Source organism: Lachancea lanzarotensis, scaffold LALA0S07, assembly GCF_000938715.1.
Source record: "Lachancea lanzarotensis genome assembly LALA0, scaffold LALA0S07, whole genome shotgun sequence".
NCBI classification, from domain to species: Eukaryota; Fungi; Ascomycota; class Saccharomycetes; order Saccharomycetales; family Saccharomycetaceae; genus Lachancea; species Lachancea lanzarotensis.
The window spans coordinates 171,296-191,839 of record NW_019212885.1 but is presented as its reverse complement, the minus strand read 5'-3'; the positions used below and the strand labels follow the sequence as shown (position 1 = coordinate 191,839).

General features: G+C 44.1%; 11 protein-coding genes across 11 annotated transcripts; 6 read left to right on the top strand and 5 right to left on the bottom strand.

Annotated features, from left to right (window-relative positions):
- Window positions 1–51: 51 nt before the first annotated feature.
- POP8 (LALA0S07e02212g1_1) lies at window positions 52–363 on the top strand (the record flags this gene model as incomplete). The annotated part of the gene is made up of 1 exon (XM_022771403.1): window positions 52–363. One exon carries the CDS (start codon window positions 52–54, stop codon window positions 361–363), a length of 312 nt encoding a protein of 103 aa, XP_022629313.1.
- A 54-nt stretch (window positions 364–417) lies between these two features.
- APN2 (LALA0S07e02190g1_1) lies at window positions 418–1,968 on the bottom strand (the record flags this gene model as incomplete). The annotated part of the gene is made up of 1 exon (XM_022771402.1): window positions 418–1,968. One exon carries the CDS (start codon window positions 1,966–1,968, stop codon window positions 418–420), a length of 1,551 nt encoding a protein of 516 aa, XP_022629312.1.
- Window positions 1,969–2,038: 70 nt separating this feature from the next.
- On the bottom strand, window positions 2,039–3,742 carry RFT1 (LALA0S07e02168g1_1; the record flags this gene model as incomplete). Its single annotated transcript, XM_022771401.1, has 1 exon — window positions 2,039–3,742. One exon carries the CDS (start codon window positions 3,740–3,742, stop codon window positions 2,039–2,041), a length of 1,704 nt encoding a protein of 567 aa, XP_022629311.1.
- Window positions 3,743–3,984: 242 nt separating this feature from the next.
- On the top strand, window positions 3,985–4,500 carry HAP3 (LALA0S07e02146g1_1; the record flags this gene model as incomplete). The annotated part of the gene is made up of 1 exon (XM_022771400.1): window positions 3,985–4,500. The coding sequence occupies one exon, from the start codon at window positions 3,985–3,987 to the stop codon at window positions 4,498–4,500; it is 516 nt and encodes a 171-aa protein (XP_022629310.1).
- Window positions 4,501–5,229: 729 nt separating this feature from the next.
- PIM1 (LALA0S07e02124g1_1) lies at window positions 5,230–8,520 on the top strand (the record flags this gene model as incomplete). Its single annotated transcript, XM_022771398.1, has 1 exon — window positions 5,230–8,520. One exon carries the CDS (start codon window positions 5,230–5,232, stop codon window positions 8,518–8,520), a length of 3,291 nt encoding a protein of 1,096 aa, XP_022629309.1.
- A 248-nt stretch (window positions 8,521–8,768) lies between these two features.
- On the top strand, window positions 8,769–10,256 carry LALA0_S07e02102g (LALA0S07e02102g1_1; the record flags this gene model as incomplete). Its single annotated transcript, XM_022771397.1, has 1 exon — window positions 8,769–10,256. The coding sequence occupies one exon, from the start codon at window positions 8,769–8,771 to the stop codon at window positions 10,254–10,256; it is 1,488 nt and encodes a 495-aa protein (XP_022629308.1).
- Window positions 10,257–10,283: 27 nt separating this feature from the next.
- LALA0_S07e02080g (LALA0S07e02080g1_1) lies at window positions 10,284–11,435 on the bottom strand (the record flags this gene model as incomplete). The annotated part of the gene is made up of 1 exon (XM_022771396.1): window positions 10,284–11,435. One exon carries the CDS (start codon window positions 11,433–11,435, stop codon window positions 10,284–10,286), a length of 1,152 nt encoding a protein of 383 aa, XP_022629307.1.
- Window positions 11,436–13,417: 1,982 nt separating this feature from the next.
- Window positions 13,418–15,976, top strand: MCM2 (LALA0S07e02058g1_1; the record flags this gene model as incomplete). The annotated part of the gene is made up of 1 exon (XM_022771395.1): window positions 13,418–15,976. One exon carries the CDS (start codon window positions 13,418–13,420, stop codon window positions 15,974–15,976), a length of 2,559 nt encoding a protein of 852 aa, XP_022629306.1.
- Window positions 15,977–16,088: 112 nt separating this feature from the next.
- On the bottom strand, window positions 16,089–18,140 carry NCL1 (LALA0S07e02036g1_1; the record flags this gene model as incomplete). Its single annotated transcript, XM_022771394.1, has 1 exon — window positions 16,089–18,140. One exon carries the CDS (start codon window positions 18,138–18,140, stop codon window positions 16,089–16,091), a length of 2,052 nt encoding a protein of 683 aa, XP_022629305.1.
- A 266-nt stretch (window positions 18,141–18,406) lies between these two features.
- On the bottom strand, window positions 18,407–18,817 carry RRN10 (LALA0S07e02014g1_1; the record flags this gene model as incomplete). The annotated part of the gene is made up of 1 exon (XM_022771393.1): window positions 18,407–18,817. One exon carries the CDS (start codon window positions 18,815–18,817, stop codon window positions 18,407–18,409), a length of 411 nt encoding a protein of 136 aa, XP_022629304.1.
- Window positions 18,818–19,912: 1,095 nt separating this feature from the next.
- On the top strand, window positions 19,913–20,371 carry LALA0_S07e01992g (LALA0S07e01992g1_1; the record flags this gene model as incomplete). The annotated part of the gene is made up of 1 exon (XM_022771392.1): window positions 19,913–20,371. One exon carries the CDS (start codon window positions 19,913–19,915, stop codon window positions 20,369–20,371), a length of 459 nt encoding a protein of 152 aa, XP_022629303.1.
- Window positions 20,372–20,544: the final 173 nt, after the last annotated feature.

The following is a 20,544-nucleotide window of genomic DNA, read 5'->3' as shown; positions in this document are numbered from 1 at the left end:
CTTAGCACTTCTCATAGTGTCGAAACCGACAAGGAGCTGGTATTCGACGAAATGACGTGGCGTCAATTCATAAATAACAGCTTAAAGAAATCTCACGGACTTTTCGGTGAGGCATGCGAGTATTATTTTTTGAATCAGGACGGTAACATTGCGTATGTCAAAGTGTTCATGAAAGACGCTGCAACTTTCGAATCAGCCATATCGACATTCATCTCTTCTAAAGAACTGACCGAAGTTCCAGTTTTGGCTCTTATCTTGCAACGCACGAATGACATTTGCAGACTGGACATTTCCGAAGACGACTCTCTATGGCACAAAGCAGCGGTTTCTAACGAGATCGATGATGGCTCTAACGACAAGTGATGTTATCGCTGAGCTGCAAACCATATACGAATGAGAAAGGGAAGTGAAAAAAAGCTACTTCCATTGGAAAAAATCGCAATTAGCATCTCCATCTTGCGGGTCTCCTTTGGGCTTGGGACAGACCCAAAACTTCTTGCCGCGACTTTTTTCTGTTTTGGAAGTCCTTAGAATTGTTTTCTCTCCGTGCTTGCACAATGGCGGTTTCTCGAGCATCCCATCAAGCATTGTGAAAAATGAGTTAGATTTCTTGGCCGGCGAAATGAGCTGTGGCTTATTTTGTCCGAGGTCACACTCAGTTTTTTCCAAGTTGGCAGGGACTTCTAAGGCTATTGTGATTGGAGTTTGTCTCATTTTGGTTTCGGAATCTCTTTTCTTAATTCTCATAGGTGACTTAGAACGTGAATTCCCCGCATGCGGCGGCGCTGCACTCTGTCGAAACATACTTGTGATATCTCGATTGTTGAGATTGTACCTAAACCTGGCTTCGAAAGGGGGCACGACGAGAGTTGCTGCATTTTCGGTGGTGCTGGAATTTTGCAATTGTATGTCTGCATAAACAGGACAGTGGTCAGAGCCCATTATCTGTGGCCATATATCGGCTCGCTGAATTTGGTCTTTCATGCCGGACGAAACTAAAATGTAGTCAATTCGGGAACCGTAGTTTATAGGCCTGGAATTCTTCAAAGTGTTCCATACTGTGTACATCTTTAGTCTATCGCCTCCTTGAATATGTCTTGTTGTGTCCAGCAGTGTTCCGGATGTTGCTAGATGTGACAGTTTCGAATCTGCCAACATTTCGTTCAACAGCCGTCTTGCTGGTCTTGATGGGGCATAAATGAATTCCTTGACGGCTTCAAAATGGTTCGACTCCACTTCTGAACCTTTTGTTAAGTCACTCACAGTTATCCCGCAATGCCTCAAAGCCTCTGCTTGATCGATAAGATCCCGACAAACGTTGATATCTCCCATCAAGACAACAGTCTTACCCATAGCATGAAAGTTCCGTATTCGTCTGAACAGAACTTTTAGGAATTTTAATCTAAACTCTTCACCTTCGTCCGTCTGCGAAGAATTGGCTGGACAGTACGTGCTTATGACTACTGTGTTACATTTCAATTCCACCATTACACAGCGTCCTTCGCAATCGAGCGAAAGAGCTTCTGCTTCGTCCTCAATTCCCAACGAATCATAACCACCAATTCCAATTGAGCTATCATCACGGTACCTTACACTGGTTTTGCCAACTTTGATTCTCAAATAGCCCGTTATGCCCTCTTCAGCTTTTACTACTTGCAAAATGTCACTAAGAGGATCATCGGGACCAACAATCCGTACCCAGCAACCGACTCCCGAGTAACCACGTCGTTTGGCAGGAATGGAAATAAAAGAATGGTAGTTCTGAGTCTTCCCCCATCTAGTTAACGCTGGAAGATCTGTCTTGAGCTCTTGAAATGTAATAATATCGGATTTGAAGTGGTCGAAGACTGTTGCCAATGAGTTATTCATACCGCTGAAAGGTTGATAGTGAAAAAAGGTCCGTAGTCCATTGACATTGAAAGTCACCAAGCGCACATTTGATCGGCTCTTCTCTGGTATTTGAGTCATCGGGTGTAGGTAGCGTATTAAATGGCGATTAGGATGAGATGACCTGAAATTTCACTATATACATATTTATCTAAACATCTTTAGTGTCGTTCTTGTTTTGCATCAGATAAGCCTTCAAGCTATCTTTTTCTTTGTAGATGATCAATGCAAGCAGTATTAGGGCCATTGCGAGATTCAGGAAGAACTGCTGGAAGTTTTCGACCACACCGAAGATGCAAAAGTTACAACATGCAATGAGGCCTGCCACGATGGAAACAATTTTGAAGTTACGGAAATTCAGTAGAAAGGACGAATTGTGCATGTTGGAATCTGCATGCAGATTTTTGTAGAAGCTTCCGATAAACCACCCGCAAAATGCGATTCTTAAAATCATGTTCATAATATTACTGACGATCAGGCCTTCTAACGACATCTTGTATTGACCGATCGACACCCAGCAGCTGGCGAGAAATACACATGAAAAGCCCATCATGAAGTAGGAGTGCCTTAAAATGTCTTCCCCTGTAGCAACACTTTGGAAGAAAGCTTCGAATATACCGTTGATGGAAAGGAACGGCAGATACAGACAGTAAATCCGGATGGTGTCCAAGACACTGGTACTGGACCACTTGCTACCGATGAGAAACTGCAGTAGAAATGGAGAGTTGACGGGTCCAAAGACGACTATGAGAAGCGACAAATATAGGTAGAATTTCGTCAAGTTCACGAGAACCTCCATCGAAAGCTTCACATTTTTCGATGTAGTTACCGACAATAAACGCGCCAAGAAAAGTCTTAGTGATTCTTCGATAGGGGCAAAGATTAATCTGGTGAGCAGTGAACCGTAGTTCGAAAGCAAGGAATAGATTCCTTGCTCCTCAACAGTGCACATAGAATTGATTATAAGTTTGTCACCTTCTGTGAGCAAATGCTTGAAGCACAGCTGCAAATAAACTTTTCTGAAATGTTGCAAAATGTCGTTTTGGAAATAGAAAGGCTGAGTCTTGCTTGACAATTGGATCTTGGTGGGCCATACGCGAAATTTGTTTTCCTTTGAGAGACGCGTGAAATAGTCGTAGCTGTAGCCACACAGCAGCACAGTGGAATGTGCCAGCTTGCTGACGGCGAAGGCAAAAATTGCAATTCCCTCTTGCTTTGTGGTTTCGTGCAATGTAGCTCCGGATCCGTTGATTTTATTTTCGTAAACGTACACTATGGCGAAATTAGCGACACATGCTGCCAAGACACCTGCGCTCTCGAATCGACTTCTTACTTTGTAGTTCAGCATAAGCTGGTTCACGATGAAAAACGGTTCGCTGCAGAGTTCCAGCAGTATACTTAACCATATGATCACAATGGCCAGCTTGAAATACGGCAGCGAAACAAAGTACTCATTCAAGTTACTGTATTGCCACCCGATCAGTACAAGCGAGAGGGGAAGTCCAATTAGCATGGAAATGTAAGCGAAGTTGATGGCTGTTTGCAAAACTGCCTTGTCTGCGTCTTCAGGTTGCGCATCGTCATCCGATGCGTTAGCATGCAAAGATGCGGGTGATTTGATTCTCAGAGCTGATAATCTAACAGCTTCTCGACTGAAAAACAGTGTGGTTGAGAGCAGAAACTCTAGAAATGCGTTGATCCCGAAAACTTTGGGGGACAAGTATCGCACTAGAAGCGTATTCAGCAAAAATGTGACGACTTTTCCAAACAATTGCGTGAACATCAGTAAAGTGACCCCTTCGGTCGATTTTTGTAGGATACTTTGTGTACCAGACCCTTCTGATTGCTTGACCATCGTGTGAAGACTCAATTGAACTGCTTGCTTGAACAATTTGGACTCTTCAAGCCTCCTCAGGTTTGTCGAGTTCAAGAAGATATGTATATATGTATAATATATATAATTGTTTAAATATGACATCGAATAGCCATACTTAAACCATTCAACTCTACAACTTGAAAGGTGAACTCGAGCATCGTTTGATCATTGTACTGAACCAGCACATCAATCGAAGTTGTAGCGCTGTGTTACTTGTTGATATGGACAAGGAAGCAGAGAGACAGGAACTTCACAACCAGTTTGTAGCGGAACTGCGAGAACAGGATCGATGGCTTCCTATCAACAACGTGGGAAGATTGATGAAGAATACGCTGCCAGTTTCGGCGAAAGTGTCGAAAGACGCTAAAGAATGTATGCAGGAGTGTGTTTCGGAGTTCATTTCATTTGTTACAAGCGAAGCTAACGATAGATGCACTCAGGACAAGCGTAAGACTATTAATGGTGAAGACGTACTAACGTCGCTGAATGCTCTGGGATTTGAAAACTACGCCGAGGTCCTTAAGATATATCTTGCCAAATACCGCCAGCAACAGGCTTTGAAGAACCAGATGACATATATGCGGCGTGACGGCGTGTCCGACGAGGAATCGCCGTCTGCTCCTGGAGCATCGATGCAAGAGGGGCATCAAGAGGAGGAGTTGGATGGAGAAGATATTGTTAAAACAGGTGGAAAAGATACGGAATACATCAAAGCCGATTCACAACTGTATATGTAAGAATGTGGGTGGGGTGCAAGCGTAGTGGGATGGCTCTCATTGAGAGCCTGAAGTGTTATTATTTCAAAAGTGCTCTTGTCTGGCGTCCGTGAATGCTGGCCATTTTTTCGATTATGCGTGCATTAAGCTTGAAGATTTTTGGTTTCTGTGGACCAGAACCTAGAATAAAGCCAGTTTCCCTACTGTGTTGTTCAATGATTTACCGAGAATAGCCATGTAAACAAATCCGTCCAGGAAACCGAGAAACGCGATAACCACTTTTACAGAATCAGACAGAATCCGTTACCGAGAAAGATGGCTTGAAGCAAAGCAGAGCTACTGCAAGCGGCAGCGATGTATTGGGAAAATATATAGGGCTGGCAAGTATAGCTTATCAACAAGCAACCTGCAACTTACCGAACTGCTCAGGAAGACCTTGACCAGGTCCGATATTATCTCAAGCCTGGTTAATGGCCCAGAATGGACTTCCATAGAATCAAGTCGTGGTACGATCATTGACTCAATCCTTGATCCAGTCCTTGATCAATTGTTCACCCAACCCTCGACGTAATTCTCGACCCAATGCTCGACTCTATCCACCTCAAGGTTTTTCTTCCTTGGGCTCTGGTCACATGGGCTGAAGAGATATAGCCATTACGAGATATATAAGCAAGTATATATATAATGACAAGCTAGGAACACTTAACGGTTGCCACCCATCATCGCCAAAAGCTCCAAAGCCGCACCGATATGCTTCGTAGAAGAAGTTTGGAGGCCTTGAGGCGATTTTACAGGCGTGGTTTTGGTGCACAAGCAAGGCTCGCGTCAACAACAAACTCCCAAGGGCTTTTAAATGCTCGAGAAACATTAAACCGTGGTAATCTGCATTGGGATTTGTATCGCAAACAAATTGAGGATCCTGAACTTAGCAGCGAGTTTAAAAGACTTGAGGCTTCTTGGTTGCAAGGACTGTCGTTAAAAAGTGAGGGGAAAAGCGACTCAAAGGCTCCCGTGGATCCCAAAACGCCCGGAAAGGATGACAGTGATCCCAAGGATAAGGGAAGGCCAGATCCAGATACTTCAAAAAATGACTCAGAAGTAAGTAAATCTAATGGGTCTGGCGAATTTGCTGTTTCCAGTTCGGGTTCTTCGGGGGCGGCGCCCTCTGGAAGTGATGGAAATGGTGGGGATGATAATTCTGATCGCAGTAGCGATACAAAACACTCCTCAAAAAAACCCAAGCTACCAGAAATTTATCCGCAAATGCTAGCGCTACCAATCTCCAGACGGCCCCTCTTCCCTGGTTTTTACAAAGCCGTAGTCATTTCTGATAGCAGAGTGATGGCGGCCGTCAAAGATATGCTGGACCGTCAACAACCTTACATCGGTGCATTTCTACTAAAGGATTCTAATGTTGACACAGACGTCATTCAAGACACGCGCCAAGTTTACGAGACTGGTGTTTTTGCGCAGATTACGAGTGCCTTCCCCAGCAAAGACGAAAAATCGGGCGCAGAGACAATGACTGCACTTCTTTACCCCCATAGACGAATCAAAATAGACGAGCTTCTGCCGCCTACGGCTGCGAAAGTGACCTCCGGTACTCCTGCATCCTCGAAGCCTAAGAGCTCGGAAACCGTCCCCAACAACAAAGACGACGGTACCGACGATCAAAGCCTTCAACCAAAGGCGACTTCCTCGGAACACTCAGAATTAGTTGAGGGGGAAGAAAACCCGACTGAGTTCTTGAAAGATTATGATGTTTCATTGGTTAACGTGTCCAATCTCGAAGACAAAGAATTCGACAGAAAGTCCCCAGTGATAAACGCATTAACCTCCGAAATACTCAAAGTATTTAAAGAGATCTCACAATTAAACACCATGTTCAGGGAACAAATTGCGACTTTTTCTGCCTCCATTCAATCCGCTACCACCAATATTTTTGAGGAACCTGCACGTTTAGCTGACTTTGCCGCAGCTGTTTCAGCTGGGGAAGAAGAAGAGCTACAGGAAATTCTGGAATCATTAGATATTGAGCAAAGATTAGAGAAATCGCTGGTCGTGCTTAAGAAAGAGCTCATGAATGCGGAATTGCAAAACAAAATCTCGAAAGACGTTGAGACTAAAATCCAAAAAAGGCAACGCGAATACTATCTCATGGAACAACTCAAGGGAATCAAACGTGAACTTGGAATTGATGATGGGAGGGACAAATTGATCGAGACATTCAGAAAAAGATTAGAGAAGCTGCAACTACCGGAAAATGTTCAAAAAGTTTTTGGTGACGAAGTCAACAAATTGGCTACCCTTGAAACATCCATGTCTGAGTTTGGTGTCATTAGGAATTATTTGGACTGGATTACGACGCTCCCATGGGGTGTAACCTCCAAAGAGCAATATTCAATTCCATTGGCTAAGCAGATTTTGGATGAAGATCATTACGGACTCAAGGACGTTAAAGACAGAATACTTGAATTCATCGCTGTAGGCAAGCTACTCGGAAAGGTTGATGGGAAAATAATATGCTTCGTTGGCCCTCCAGGTGTTGGTAAAACATCGATCGGTAAATCCATTGCCCGTTCGTTGAACCGTCAGTTTTTCAGATTTTCTGTCGGTGGTATGACTGACATTGCTGAAATCAAGGGACACAGAAGAACTTACATTGGAGCTTTGCCCGGTAGAGTGATTCAAGCTCTAAAGAAGTGCGAAACGCAAAATCCACTCATTTTGATCGATGAAATTGATAAAATCGGTCACGGTGGTGTGCACGGTGATCCATCTGCCGCGCTTTTGGAGCTTCTAGATCCTGAACAAAACAATAGTTTCCTGGACAATTATTTGGATATTCCAATGGATCTATCGAAGGTTCTATTCGTTTGTACAGCAAACACTCTAGACACCATCCCAAGGCCCCTACTAGACAGAATGGAAGTGATTGAGCTGACAGGATACGTCGCCGAAGAAAAAATAAAAATCGCTGAGCAGTATCTCTCACCCAGCGCTAAACGTGATGCTGGTCTCGCCAATGCCCACGTTAATTTGACTGAGGAAGCTGTCATTTCCTTGATGAAGCTCTACTGCAGAGAGAGTGGTGTACGGAACCTAAAGAAGCACATTGAAAAGGTCTACAGAAAAGCAGCTCTGAATGTTGTCAAGCAAATGAGCTTGGATGAACTACCTGCAGATGCCAGCAAAAAAGACGCTGGAAAAGACACAAATGAGAAAACTGTTGGGGTTACTGAATCTCTGTCAGAGAAGGACGCAAAGGTGACTGTCCAGAAGACTCAAGACAGTGAGGAGGCTGTGACTGTTCCAAATACTATACAAATTGACATCAATCCAGATAATCTGAAAGACTATGTTGGGCCGCCAGTCTACACGTCCGATCGACTATATGAGACAACACCGCCAGGTGTTGTTATGGGTCTGGCATGGACAAGCATGGGTGGCTGTGCAATGTACGTGGAGTCTGTTCTTGAACAGCCCATCAGTTCGAAATCTCAGCCCTCATTGGAGCGCACTGGCCAGCTAGGTGATGTCATGAAAGAGTCTTCTAGGCTCGCTTACTCCTTTTCAAGAATGTTTTTGAGCAAGACGTTCCCCGAAAACCGCTTTTTCGAAAAAGCAGCCATACATTTGCATTGTCCTGAAGGAGCGACGCCCAAGGACGGCCCAAGCGCTGGTGTCACCATGGCGTCTTCTCTTCTTTCGTTAGCATTAAACAAGCAACTCGATCCAACAGTTGCCATGACCGGTGAGTTAACCTTGACCGGGAAAGTACTGCGTATTGGTGGGCTACGCGAGAAGGCCGTGGCTGCCAAAAGGTCCGGAGCAAAGACTATAATTTTCCCCAAAGACAACTTGAACGATTGGGCCGAACTACCGGACCATGTCAAGGACGGTTTAGAACCTCTTCCAGCAGCTTGGTATGACCAAATCTTTAACAAGCTGTTCCCAGATGTTTCGCTACCGGAAGGGAACTCCATGTGGAAGTCAGAGTTCGACATAATCGATGCTAAAGAAGAAAAGAAAGACAAATAAACTCGACATATCTGTAAATATTTCAACTATTTCAACCAATCTGAAACATACCTCATACGTTTCGCAAAACCTTCTTTGTTCAATCCCGTCAACTTCTTCACTACTTCTTCACTACTTCTTGAATACTTCCTTTATCTGGTGGCCTTGTAAAATGTGTCGCTTACCTTAATATTGAACGTCAGTGTAAATCCTGGAAGAAACCTGACAAGCAAAACACTGGTAGCCGACAAGAACTAAACATTTCAGATATGCTTAACACTTGGAGCTTAAATAATACTGTAATCAAGAGATTTGGACGCTTCGCGTCTAGTTCAATCGTTGATTGTTCGATTTTGAGAACCTGCGCATTAATCAACGGACAATGGAGAAAGGGCGATCAATATGCTGTCACAAACCCATCGACATCTGAAGAATTATGCAAAGTGACCAACTGCGGAACCAAAGATTACCATGCGGCGATAAAATCTGCTAAAACAGCGTTCAGCAATTACCGCTATTCTACAGCAGCTGAAAGATCCCAAATTTTGGCTGATATACACGATTTGATCCAAGAGCATGAATTTGACCTTGCTCGATTGTTGAGCTTGGAAAGCGGAAAAGCATTCAAAAGTTCGATGATCGATATAGCCAACGCTGCGAGTTGGTTTCAATTCTTTTCCAGGGAAGCATCAAGACCTTCTGCGAATTCAGAGATGGCAAGCTCACCACATCCCCGAGTGACATTACAAGTCAGTCAGCCAGTCGGTATATTAGGATTCCTTCCACACTGGTCTTTCCCAGCGGCAGTCTCCAGAAATATGGCCGCAACAATAGCGACAGGCAACACATGTGTGGTACAACCTGCGCAAGAAACACCATTGACTTCACTTGCGTTTGGATATCTATGCACTCAAGCTGGGCTGCCCGATGGAGTCTGCAACGTACTACCCACGACCCACCGGCCAAAATTTGTGAAGCTTCTGCATAAGAACAAGGCCGTCCACGGGTTAATGTACATTGGACCCCATTATATGAGTAAAACCGTCATGAATGAAAGCACTGGAACAGGAACACCTAGAAAGGTTTCATTAACTCCAAGAGGTGAGGTACCTTTCATTGTCACGGAGACCGCAGATGTTGGGAACGCGATACAAGATTTGATCCAATGTCGATTTAGACTATCAAACGAAGAAGGAAGCCGCATCAGTCGGGTTTTTGTTCACGAGACCATCTATGATGAATTCGCATCCAAGCTTGTATCATTCGTAGAGTCGAATACCTGTTTAGGAGACGCTTTTAGCCCCGAGGTCACATATGGGCCATTGAGCGATTCGAATGAGACCCTAAAGCTTTGTGCGTTGATTGAGGATGCAAAAGACAAGGGTGCTATTGTCTTGTGCGGGGGAATGAAGGCTGAAAGCCTGGGACCCGGATTTTACCGTCCTACGGTGCTAGGTAACGTCACCGAAGACATGAAAATAGTACATGAAGAGTTTTACGGTCCCATTGCTTCTTTGGCAAAGTTCGATTCACTTCAAGACATCTCCAACACTGTCAATAGGGAGCACGTTGGATCTGCTGCATATCTATACTCGTCCGACTCAAGATCTGTTTTTGACTTGGCAGCAAAACTAAACGTCGCAATTTTGCACATCAATACGGCTTCGAACGAAGATTACGGTAGAAAAAATGCTATTTTGTGGTGGCCGGAATCACAATTTTATGTCAATACTAAGGCCCTGATATGGGAACCATAGTCTTGAAGTAAGGTGTAAAACTATTCATTATTGTCTGTTCTCTTCATTTTGAAGCTTAAAAAAATGCCGTATATCTTCCTCCTTTACCACTTGTTTTGACTCTGCAAAGGGCCGCAAAAACTCACTCAACTTCTGTTTGATACCGTCCATCGCTTTCAGACCAGCTGCGGCAAGGTCTTTATCCACGTTTGGCCACAACGCTTGTGTTCCCAATTCATATGTTGACGTATCATCATCAGAATCATTTGGAGGCTCGTAAGTGGGGTCATCTTCGGCTAAAAATGGTGCGATATCCATCAAGAACACGTAAATCTTGCTTGACTTCTCAATTTCGGATCTCAGGTCTTGCAATAAATTTTTATAGCCCGGTGAGAGCATTACGGAAAAAGCTTGATCAACATCATCTTCATCATAATCGAATTTGCGTTTTCGCAGGTTATCGTCAGTCGATGTGTCTGCATTAGATTCCACCGCGTTAGTTACTTCCAGATAATCTTTGTGGGGAACTTTGTGGGCTATCAGATCTTGAGACCGCGGATGCGCCAGTAGGTCTCGAAAGACAGATTTATAGCGCGATACACATTTCCAGCATAGAAAAGCCTCGAAAGAGTCCAGTTTTGGGAAATTGATGGGTATTTGATCCGTTGGATCCAGCTGTATCTTTTCTCCCCGTTCCTGCTCCTCTTCATTTTTCAAATTTTGTGTTCTCAAGATACAAGAGCAGTGATACCAGTCCTCGTTGCATTCCAAACCCAAGGTACACTGGATCATGGTGGAATCAGTATCCGGATCGTATTGCTTGTGACAATCGCAGAAATATCCCTTGTAGTTGGGACCATAAGTATTTGATGTGCTTGCTATATCCTGAGTAGTATTTTTCCGCAATTGACACCAGTAAGCGCTGTTAACATTCTTTTTCGCAGTTTGTCGCTCCGTTCCACAGTCGCATGTAAATCCTCTTTTGGTGAATAATTCGACTAATTCGCAGTCTGCATGGCATTGAATTGAACACGAATAACACACACCAATCTCCCCACAGGTTAAGCAAGAAAAAACGGGCTGTCGTAGTCCACCATCGATGTATGTGCATTGATTTGGACTCCATGGCATGACTTCCCGGGCTTCATCTTCCAAAGCATTTTGTTGGTCGATATACTCCGAAGCACTTATATCAGACATTATTCTAACGGTAACTGAATTGAAATCAAGGACCGACCACAGATCGAAGCAACGAAGTCCTTGCAAAACGGTTCCGATGAAAAGCGTTGTTGGCAGGCTACCAGACTATTTCAGAGGTCATACTACTTTAATTAGCCCGTAGTGGTCACGTGCTTAAAAAGAGATGTTTGACGACAACGATCGATAAGGGCTTTTATTTAGCGGGTTGGACGCTGAGTACGGACCCTATTGAGCTGTTGAGAGTTTAAGCATTTCATTCGTGGTATCTTTGGTTTCCTTATATCTCGGGTAGAAATAAACATGGAATTATCGGGCATAAATTGTATTTAACCGTAGCGATGCGTTGAAAAGCATCGATTCCACGGCCTAAGCCCAATTATATGAGGTTCTGTATCTTACCGTAGTAACAGTTGCTTTACATTAAGAATAATACGTTAACGAGGAGAAATGGCAAGTGACACAATTTACACAAGAGTCAGCTCGATTTGTTAGAAGGCATGAAAAGTATCTGGAAAATTAGTGCAAAAATATTGGGCAATTTTTGAAACGCATCTTGAAAAGAAGTTGTGGGTATGGGTTTGACGGGATAGGATTTAGATGTTGACTTTAGTTTTTGGAACAAATGTAGCCCTCTATATGAAGGTAATAGCTGGTGAAATGTTCAAGTCAAAATCTCATGATAGCTGGTTTAATTTCACAGCATAATCGCGGCGTAGAGGCATGTGCCAAACTCATGGTGTTGCCAATCCAGACCCAAGTTGTGCTGAAAAGTCAGATATCACTTTACCTCTGACCTGACGCGCGTCACAATCGTTCGCGATGATGTTAAAGCTCGTCAAGCTTCAAATAAATACGCACGCACACAGCTCGAAAGTTGTCGGAACCTCTGTCTGTCTAGCGTCAGATCCATGACAAAGTGATCACAAACACGTGACACGATGACAGCGTCAGAAACAACAAGATATTCAAAGAACCTAGAACAACCAACGATCTAACAAGAATGACGTCGATTGGACCAAGTGGCACCATCTAAAGTGATCGTATAGCTCCTAAATCAGACCATTTCCGCAAATTGCACCCGGAATCTTGAAGATTTTTTCACCTGTTAACGACGGAACATTTTCGGGAATTTGTATAAGAAGGGACGTCTTACGCACTATATAAGCTCATCCCACTTATACTAAATAAACTACGGAGAGATAACTCTAACTCAGTAAAACAATAGTTTACACCTTTCAATAATGGACAGGATCACCCAGGATATGGGACGTTTATCGTGCAACGACACTCCAGAGACAGAGTCTCAACACGAGTATAAACAAAAGTATGCAATTCACAGCTTAGTATTCGGTCATGCGTGTACAGGTTAATTGCCTTTAGATCTTTGATTTATATCGGTCTAATTTCAATGTTGAGCTATAGACGAAATATACTCTGTTGGTTAAAAGTAGCTTGATTTACTCTAATCGATTGCCCACTTTACCAGAAGACACATTGTCCATCGCAGCACTTCTTATCACTCACTTAAACTGAAAACGAGTTCATTTCATAAAATTGTGACACTAGAAAAATGACCAAGAACTGGGCATGAGGCTAAAATACAGTTCATAGAATATGTCCGTATCCTCTTAGTGACAATTGAAATGTAATTCCTCGCTATCTCAACCCCGTACTTCACTTCTGTCCGGTATTTTTGTAGTTTTTCATAATGAACGTATTTAGCCAAAGTAAACGTCTTTCCGGCATTAAAATCTGCTCTCAGCCACAAGACAATACTCGCAATCATTATAATACAGTTTGAGTCACAAATCGCTCTTCTTTGATGTGTTATCATCAATGTCGGCAAAATAATCGATGATGCTGGTCGCTCTCACTACCAACGTTAATTAGCCATATTAGGTAAAAACATATGTATTAGACGTAACTCGATCGAAGATACAGACCAGACATCACCAACTTCACTAAAGTTCGACAAGTAAACCATGGATCGCAGGAGAAGAAGAGCCGATGATGATGATAACAGTGATGACGAACAAGCAGTACCACCTTCGTCACCACAGGCACCGTTAACAGGGAGATCTTCGCCCTTGGGGTCTCCAGAAGAGATTGATTTCGAAAATCCAGATGGAGAACAAGTGAACCAAAACCAAGACCTGGACGAGATTGAGGAGCAATTGGATGAGGAAGATTTGATGGGAGACGATATGTACCGGGATTATGACTCTGACGCCAGACGGGACATTTATGAAGAAGCTGGAGTAGATGATCGCGATCAAAGCGAATTGGATATTTCCGCTAGACGAAGAATTGATGCTCAATTGAACGAAAGAGACCGGCTTCTGCGAAATGAAGCTTACATGGACGATGATGAAGACATGGAAAATACCAAAGTCGATGAAATGGGGTTGCCTATTCAAAGACGCCGCAAAAGGCGACAATACGAAGATGACGACGATTTACTTTCTGACATAGACATAGATCCATTGGCAGAAGAATTGACCCTTGAGTCGCTCAGCGACGTGAAGGCTGCGAGCTACACTGAATGGATCACTCAGCCAAACGTGGCACGTACTATTGCCCGTGAATTGAAATCCTTTCTGCTGGAGTACACAGATGATTCTGGGAGATCGGTATATGGTGCACGAATTAGAACTCTTGGTGAAATCAATTCAGAGTCGTTGGAAGTCAATTATCGGCATTTGGCTGAATCCAAAGCTATTCTGGCACTTTTTCTGGCCAAATGTCCCGAAGAAATGCTCAAAATTTTTGATGTAGTGGCGATGGACGCTATTCAATTGCATTATCCGAATTACGCAAGGATTCATGCCGAGGTTCACGTTCGAATTTCTGATTTTCCAACAGTTCTCAATTTGCGCGACCTAAGAGAAGCCAATCTTAACTCTTTGGTGCGCGTCAGCGGTGTTGTTACAAGAAGAACAGGTGTGTTTCCACAATTAAAGTATGTGAAGTTCAACTGCTTAAAATGTGGTGCCGTTTTGGGTCCTTATTTCCAAGACTCCAACGAGGAGATCAGAATCTCATTTTGCACCAACTGCAGGTCGCGTGGGCCTTTCAGAACGAACGTTGAAAAGACTCTTTACAGAAACTACCAGCGTATAACTTTACAAGAGGCACCTGGAACGGTACCGGCGGGAAGATTACCAAGACATCGCGAAGTCATACTATTATGGGACCTTGTAGATATTGCTAAGCCGGGTGGGGAAGTCGAGGTCACCGGTGTCTACAAAAATACCTATGATGGTAACCTCAATGCGAGAAATGGGTTTCCAGTCTTTGCCACTGTGATTGAAGCAAATTCTGTCAAAAGAAAAGAAGGTGGTCAAAGGTTTGGTGATGATGAGGAGGGATTGGACGTCTTTGGCTGGACCGAAGAAGAAGAGCGAGAGTTTAGACGCATTTCCAGAGACCGCGGGGTAGTGGACAAAATTATATCATCTATGGCACCATCTATTTACGGACACAAAGATATAAAGACAGCTGTGGCCTGTTCATTGTTCGCTGGTGTTCCAAAGAATGTCAATGGTAAGCACTCGATCCGTGGTGACATTAACGTACTACTCTTGGGAGATCCTGGTACCGCCAAATCGCAGATTTTGAAGTACGTTGAAAAAACAGCACATAGGGCCGTCTTTGCAACAGGACAAGGTGCTTCGGCAGTCGGTCTCACAGCATCGGTGCGCAAAGATCCCATCACCAAAGAATGGACACTGGAAGGTGGTGCTCTTGTGCTTGCAGACAAAGGTGTGTGTTTGATAGATGAATTTGATAAAATGAACGACCAGGACAGAACTTCCATTCACGAAGCTATGGAACAACAAAATATCTCTATCTCGAAAGCAGGTATTGTAACTACACTGCAGGCACGGTGTGCAATTATTGCTGCCGCAAATCCGAACGGAGGTCGTTATAATTCGTCTCTACCTCTAGCTCAGAATGTCGATTTGACTGAACCAATTTTGTCGCGTTTCGACATCTTGTGCGTGGTGAGAGATCTAGTCGATGAGGAAAAAGACGAGATGTTGGCTCGATTTGTGGTGGACTCGCATGTCAGGTCTCATCCTTTAGATGAGAACCCCAACGACGAAGAAGAGGGAAGGAACTTGGACGTTGGCGAAGAAGTTGTTTCTGCAAGGCAAAAACGTTTACAGAGGGAAAGACAGCGAGAGGGAGAAATTTCTCCCATTCCACAAGAAACATTGATGAAATACATTCAGTATGCAAGAACCAAGATTTTCCCTAAGCTTCACCAGATGGACATGGATAAGGTCAGCAGAGTATACGCTGACCTAAGACGTGAAAGTATAACAACAGGGTCTTTCCCCATTACTGTCCGTCACTTAGAGTCCATCCTTAGAATCGCGGAATCCTTTGCCAAGATGAGACTCTCGGAGTTTGTTTCGTCGTGGGATCTGGATAGAGCGATCAAGGTTACCGTAGACAGCTTTGTTGGTGCTCAGAAAATCAGCGTTCGCAGACAGTTACAAAGGTCATTTGCCATTTATACTCTTGGTCAAAATTAAGAGGCGTGTTTTGCAAAGGTCCTCGCCCATGTAATTATACCATTACCTTAATATCATGTAATACAGATCTACAGATTTGCGGTTTTTTTTTATTTCAATGGTCTCTTTATAATCAATTTTCGGTGGTTGGGATTGCTTCCTCAGCTGCCGGAATTGGAGTCTCCTCTACTTTCGAAGCAGCAACTTTTTGACTCTCTTTTGCAGCCGCAGCCTGCTTCAATGCTGCTTCGTCGCCAAAAAGGCGATGCAAAAGTTCTTGCGTGTTTTCTTTGCACACCATTAAGTTGACGCATTTACTTCCATTCCATAGAGGCATGAACAAACTTTCCTTGTCCTCTCCTCTATTAACGTTGACGAAAGCGCAGCCAGCAGAAAGAGATTTCATTTTGCTCAAAAAGTTGTCGTCAATATGGCTATTCTCCATATCTTCAAATCTGGGGAACGATTCCATCAGGAGCATCTTCAAACACTCCAAATTGACGTCAGCAACTCTAGTCTGGTTCATGTGATGTTTCATGATTTGCAAGGCCTCGTTTTGAATTCTCCATGAGCACTCAATGTCAGATCTTTGAGACACGAAAAGTTTAACACCAGAGTAAATCAATTTCAATCTATCATCGTTGGCCTCTATGATGTTTCTAAGTGATGAACTCGCATAATATATCACACGAGTTGGTTCTCCCGCAGCGTTTCTCACCAGACAGGAGGATTTGTCAAATTTATCGTCAATCCCATAGAAGGACCAGCATTTTTCCAGTTCAGGGTGCTTTGGATCTAAAAAGACAAATGGCTCCTCATTGGCGTCTCTCGGAAGTTTCTCCTTCTTAACTGGCGCAGGTGCGGCAACCCCGGTTTCAGTCTTTTGTTTTTTCTCGGGTACGAGTCCCTCCTTGGGCTCTTCTGTTCCAGCGCGTTTTGGCTTTTCGTCAGAATCTCCATCGATTTTTTCAAAAACTGTGATGAAAAAGCCTCCTGTGTTTTGTTGATGAGGGTAGACTCTTATGCAGCGATCGAGGGAGAACATTTCCGCCTCTTCTGACGTTGGTGGGAACCACGTTTCATGAGTTCCTTCGTCACCCTTCTCCTTCTTGACATAGTTCTTATCGAAGACTGGCCAGTTACTAATACCCTGACTTCTTACCAGACCTGGTAGCTTGTCCTGGCAATCCAGTAACTTGATCTTATCACCAAAATGTCTAAGAGCTCCGGCAACGACGGCCTCATTCTCGATAGGGTTCATGGAGCAAGTCGAGTATACAAGTTTGCCGCCTTTCTTAAGTAGGTTTAGACCTCTTTTCAAGATATTCAACTGAACGGTGTGCAAGCCCAATCCAGAGCCCGTGCACCAATCTCTCCAAACGTTAACATTTTTGCGCATAGTACCGTCACCCGAACAAGGAACGTCGCACAGCACTCTGTCGAATTTTAGAAATTGGTTAGAGTCCTTATCGGTCTTGACACGAGGAAAAAATTGGGCATCGTGGTTGACTACAACAAGATTAGCGCTGTTGAGCCTTTTCAACTGATGCACAAGCATGTGGGATCTTCTGTGGTCCGCATCGTTGGCGACAACGAACCCACTGGGTTCGTCTTCATTGGCATGAAGGGCTTCGATCAATTGAGCAGTTTTGGAGCCGGGAGCGGCACACATATCGAGCACCGCATGTTCAGGCTGAACGTCCAGGACAATTGGAGGGATCATAGAGACAGCTTCTTGTCTAGAGATGTTTCCCACGGCATTTTCAACCACCAAAAATCTCTGTACTTTTGAAAACTGCTCGTTTTTCCGGATTACCTGCTTGGAAACGTCTAATTGCCAAGCCAAGTTTTCGGGGTACCATGGCAGCCTTGTGGGCGCCTTGATGACCTCACCTTCGAACTCACAGTTTGTGAGATTTGGCAGGTGTTGCTCCTCGAAAAGCGAAAGAACTTCGTGGGCATGCTTTCTGGACCCGGTGATTCGGAAAGTCAAAGGTAGTTGGGCCTGGCAAGTTTTCTTGAATTCGTCCCATTGATCTTCTGGAATCACACCTAGTTCCTTATAATATTTTTCCCATTTTTCGTTCTCTTTCTGGAGTTCTGTCCAGTTTTTCTGCGCATTGGAGTCGTCTCTGGCTCCGAACGTTTTCTTGTTGCCCTTCTTGAAGTTTCTCTTCCTGGCCATTGTGAACAGTGTATACGGGACGGGTGATTCAGACGAGGGTTTGAAGTGAAATTTGGTGTGTACTGCCTATTGCGACGATGATTACTTCTGGAAATCCTGTGCGATGATCATCAACTAAACCTGCCAGCTTTGAACTAATTTTTTTTCCCATACCAGGATGAAAGAAAGAAGAAAAAAAGTCGAGGTCCGTATACAGCGATATCTTTATCGGGGTCACGTGATCCCGTGTAGTTTTCAGGTTTTCTTTCCACTTGCCATTCCTGTTTTCAAATATCCGATGGCGACTGTCTGTAATTGGTGTTCTTTGAGATGAGTTCCGCAGGACTGGAGAGTCCCTGGTCTGTTTGTTTGAGGTAGTCAGTGACCCATTTTTCCACCAGAAGCCCCAAGGTGATGAGCGCCGTTTCGTCGAAAGAATTGATCAAATGGGGGTATCTCTGCACGATTAGCTGCGTAGCATAGTAGTGTAGCACTTTGAGATCGATCTGCGGCATGAGATCGCCCGAAAACACACCTTCTTGTCTATCGGCCATGGCGGCTAATTCCAGGTCTTCTCTGGATTTGAACGGAATGGGCACCATGTTATTGACTTTCTGCGACAAGATCTCGTCCGCACTCACTTTGCGACCATATTGTTCCACCAGTTCGGCACACGCCTCATAAATGGAATGGTCCATAGTCTTGGGTTCTCCTTAAAGGGATGGAACTTACATGAAAGAGTGTAGTTGGTTGAACTTATATATATATATGTGTGTATATTTATTTATGTATCCGAACACAAAAACGAACATATGTAGACAGTAATATATGTGATCACATGACACGAGTACTCCAAATAATTGCGAGTACTTTTGAATCTTTTCACACTCATAGCATCTGCCAGTTAAACTGTGATGAGAACGTCAAAATACTTGAGACTTCACGATTGTCTTCGTAGTTTGAGCCGTATATTCCAGCTGGACAATAAAAAAGAGAATTGGTGCGGTTCCAGATGGTCCACATTCCAATGGAACGGATCAAGACCCACCAAGTTTGGTAATCATGGATTACCACCGAGGACAAGTGTCATCCCAGTCGCCTCCATCACGGGTTGCTTCTGCTGTGCTGGATTAAACTCCCCTTCAGCGATTAGAAGCACGAGAGACGGGTTAGACACAGCAAGCTGTGTCACCCACGTCTAACATTGCCGTAACTAGGCATTCAATGGACTTCTCGCATTGAACCCTAGACAGCCCGCAAGGATCGATAAGTACCAGGGCACGTCAAAACTCGTTATTGGTTGAAGCCTCGTCGAGCTGCAAACGTCATGTCGGACAGACGCCTTTAACACAAACTCGTCCCGCCGCAGGGTTCGAACCCAGGCAGGATATTCCGGGACCACCAGTTCCGCCACCGACCATTACAGTGAGAGAAAAATGAGTTTTGAAGATCTATAGAGAGATGGAGAAGGATTCGAGGAGGATATGGTGCAGACAGTTCAACACGGAACAAGATGATGTTCGTTACCAAGTTGTTACCAAGCCAGTCTTTGAGTATAGATAGAGACTACTTGATGATTGGTCAGGAGAGAGACGGAAAGAACTAAGGTACTCATGAATATGGAAGCATTATGTCCGGCATCGGGGTTCAAGTGCTCGTGTCTTACGAAAAGCTCATCGCATCTCATCGAGTTGCACTGTGCTCATTACAATCATAATGTATATGAAGGTCGAACAAAACTGTCTTGCCTCCCTTAAGGGCCTTTAAGGTCTCTTGTTGTTTATTCAAATCCAATGGCCACGCAACCAGATCCTCACCAGGTCTCGCAGGCCGTCGACGCCCTGGCAAGATCGATTCTCGCCCAAAGAGTCTCCAATCACCAGAACAAACCGGCACGACTGCGGAAATTAGAATCGCTGAAACAACAGTTCGATGCTTTTTTGAGAGCAGATCGGGAATCAAGCCCATTGGAAGATTCTGTCAAAGCCGCACCACCATTGCGCTTGGACGCCTCAAAACTCGACGAAGAGCTGCAGCAGGGACTCAAGACCGTCGCAGTCGACGGTACGCAGTACGTACTGCTGCCGCTGGTTCAAGCAACAGGGCCGCAAACATCAACCCAAACCGACCCTGGAACTAAAACCGCAACTACACAGAAAAAGAAAAAGAAAAAGAATAAGATTTCATGCTCATACTGCAATACCCAGGGCCATACCAGGGCCAATTGCGACCGAAAAACCCCTGTCACTTGAAAAACAAACAGATGATGAGCAACGAGCTCAGCGCGATGAGAAGTCTTCCACATTGGAGCTTTGAGTTTTGCATTTTTAAAGTCTTTTCTGCTTTTCTTTGATTTGGATACACATCTGTGCCCTATATTGTACATATTCGCGTGGTTTCGTTTTTTTTTCGGCGAAAAAGCACT